Consider the following 1398-nt stretch of genomic DNA (forward strand, 5'->3'; position numbering starts at 1 on the left):
TCCCGATCAGATTGTACGACGTTGTGTGAATGAATCTGAGTTTCAATCTATTTTAACATTCTGTCATTCATATGCATGTGGGGGACATTTTGGCACCCAACGCACTGCCCTTAAAGTCTTAGAATGTGGGTTTTATTGGCCAACCATTTTTAGGGATGCTAGGACATTTTGCCTTACATGTGATCGTTGTCAACGAATGGGTAATATAAGTGCTAAAGATCAAATGCCACAAAACCCTATACTTTCTGTTGAAATATTTGATGTGTGGGGAATCGATTTTATGGGTCCTTTTCCTTCCTCACATGGTTTTCTCTATATCTTGTTGGCGGTGGATTATGTTTCCAAATGGGTGGAAGCAAAAGCCACCCAGACTAACGATTCCAAAGTGGTTGCAGATTTTGTGAAGTCTAACATTTTTGCTAGGTTTGGAATGCCTCGAGTCCTTATAAGTGATGGAGGTTCACATTTTTGTAATCGCACAATCGAGGCACTGCTCAAGAAGTACAACGTTACACATAGGGTTTCGACACCCTATCATCCTCAAACAGATTCTTGAGAAGACAGTTGGGCCTACAAGAAAAGATTGGAGCTTGAGGTTAGAAGATGCATTTTGGGCTTATAGGACCGCCTACAAAACACCCATAGGAATGTCCTCCTTTCGGCTTGTGTATGGTAAACCATGTCACTTACCTGTGGAGTTGGAGCATAAGGCTCATTGGGCCGTGAGGAAGTTCAACATGGATGTAGATGAGGCGGGACTTCACCGTAAGCTACAATTGAATGAACTTGAGGAAATACGGAATGAAGCTTACGAGAATGCTCGCCTTTACAAGGAAAAGACGAAAACCTTTCATGACAAGATGATTTGCACCAAGTCCTTCTCTATTGGACAAAAAGTGTTGTTGTTTAATTCTCGTCTTCGTCTATTTCCGGGTAAGTTACGTTCACGTTGGATTGGACCCTTTGTTATTACTGATGTTTTTCCTCATGGTGCAGTCCAAGTTCGTAGTTTCAAAACAGGTCAAGAGTTCAAGGTGAATGGGCATCGCTTGAAGCCTTACTACGAGAGCTTTGTAGCACATGATGTGGAGAAGACAACCCATTATGCCGTGGGTTCCCATGAAGGTTGATCAATGTGGCATCATCGGGCTGCACGATGTTAAAGAAAGCGCTACTTGGGAGGCAACCCATGCAGTCGACAAAGGAAGACCTAGAGAGCACTCAAATTCCAGATTTGCGTTCCTAAACCCTTCTCTTTGTTGTTATTTCGTTTCTGCCATTTAGATTGTTTAGTTGCTGTTTTCTTTGCTTGTTGGTTATTTGTGTTAGTTTATGCTTGAAACATTGAGGACAATGTTTGATTTAAGTGTGGGGGGGGTAACCAAAGTGTTTTGATAC

General features: G+C 42.1%; 1 protein-coding gene across 1 annotated transcript; it reads left to right on the forward strand.

The window, feature by feature from the left end:
- Positions 1-647: 647 nt before the first annotated feature.
- LOC139198068 (uncharacterized) lies at positions 648-1130 on the forward strand. The gene is made up of 2 exons (XM_070826323.1): positions 648-933; positions 997-1130. The coding sequence occupies exons 1-2, from the start codon at positions 648-650 to the stop codon at positions 1128-1130; spliced, it is 420 nt and encodes a 139-aa protein (XP_070682424.1).
- Positions 1131-1398: the final 268 nt, after the last annotated feature.

This window comes from Malus domestica, chromosome 08 (assembly GCF_042453785.1).
Source record: "Malus domestica chromosome 08, GDT2T_hap1".
Lineage (NCBI taxonomy): Eukaryota > Viridiplantae > Streptophyta > Magnoliopsida > Rosales > Rosaceae > Malus > Malus domestica.

Coding starts and splice junctions, on each gene's coding strand:
- LOC139198068 (XM_070826323.1), top strand. CDS start 648: ATGTCCTCCTTTCGGCTTGTGTATGGTAAACCATGTCACTTACCTGTG. Junction 934..996: donor TCGTCTTCGTCTATTTCCGG/GTAAGTTACGTT, acceptor CTCATGGTGCAG/TCCAAGTTCGTAGTTTCAAA.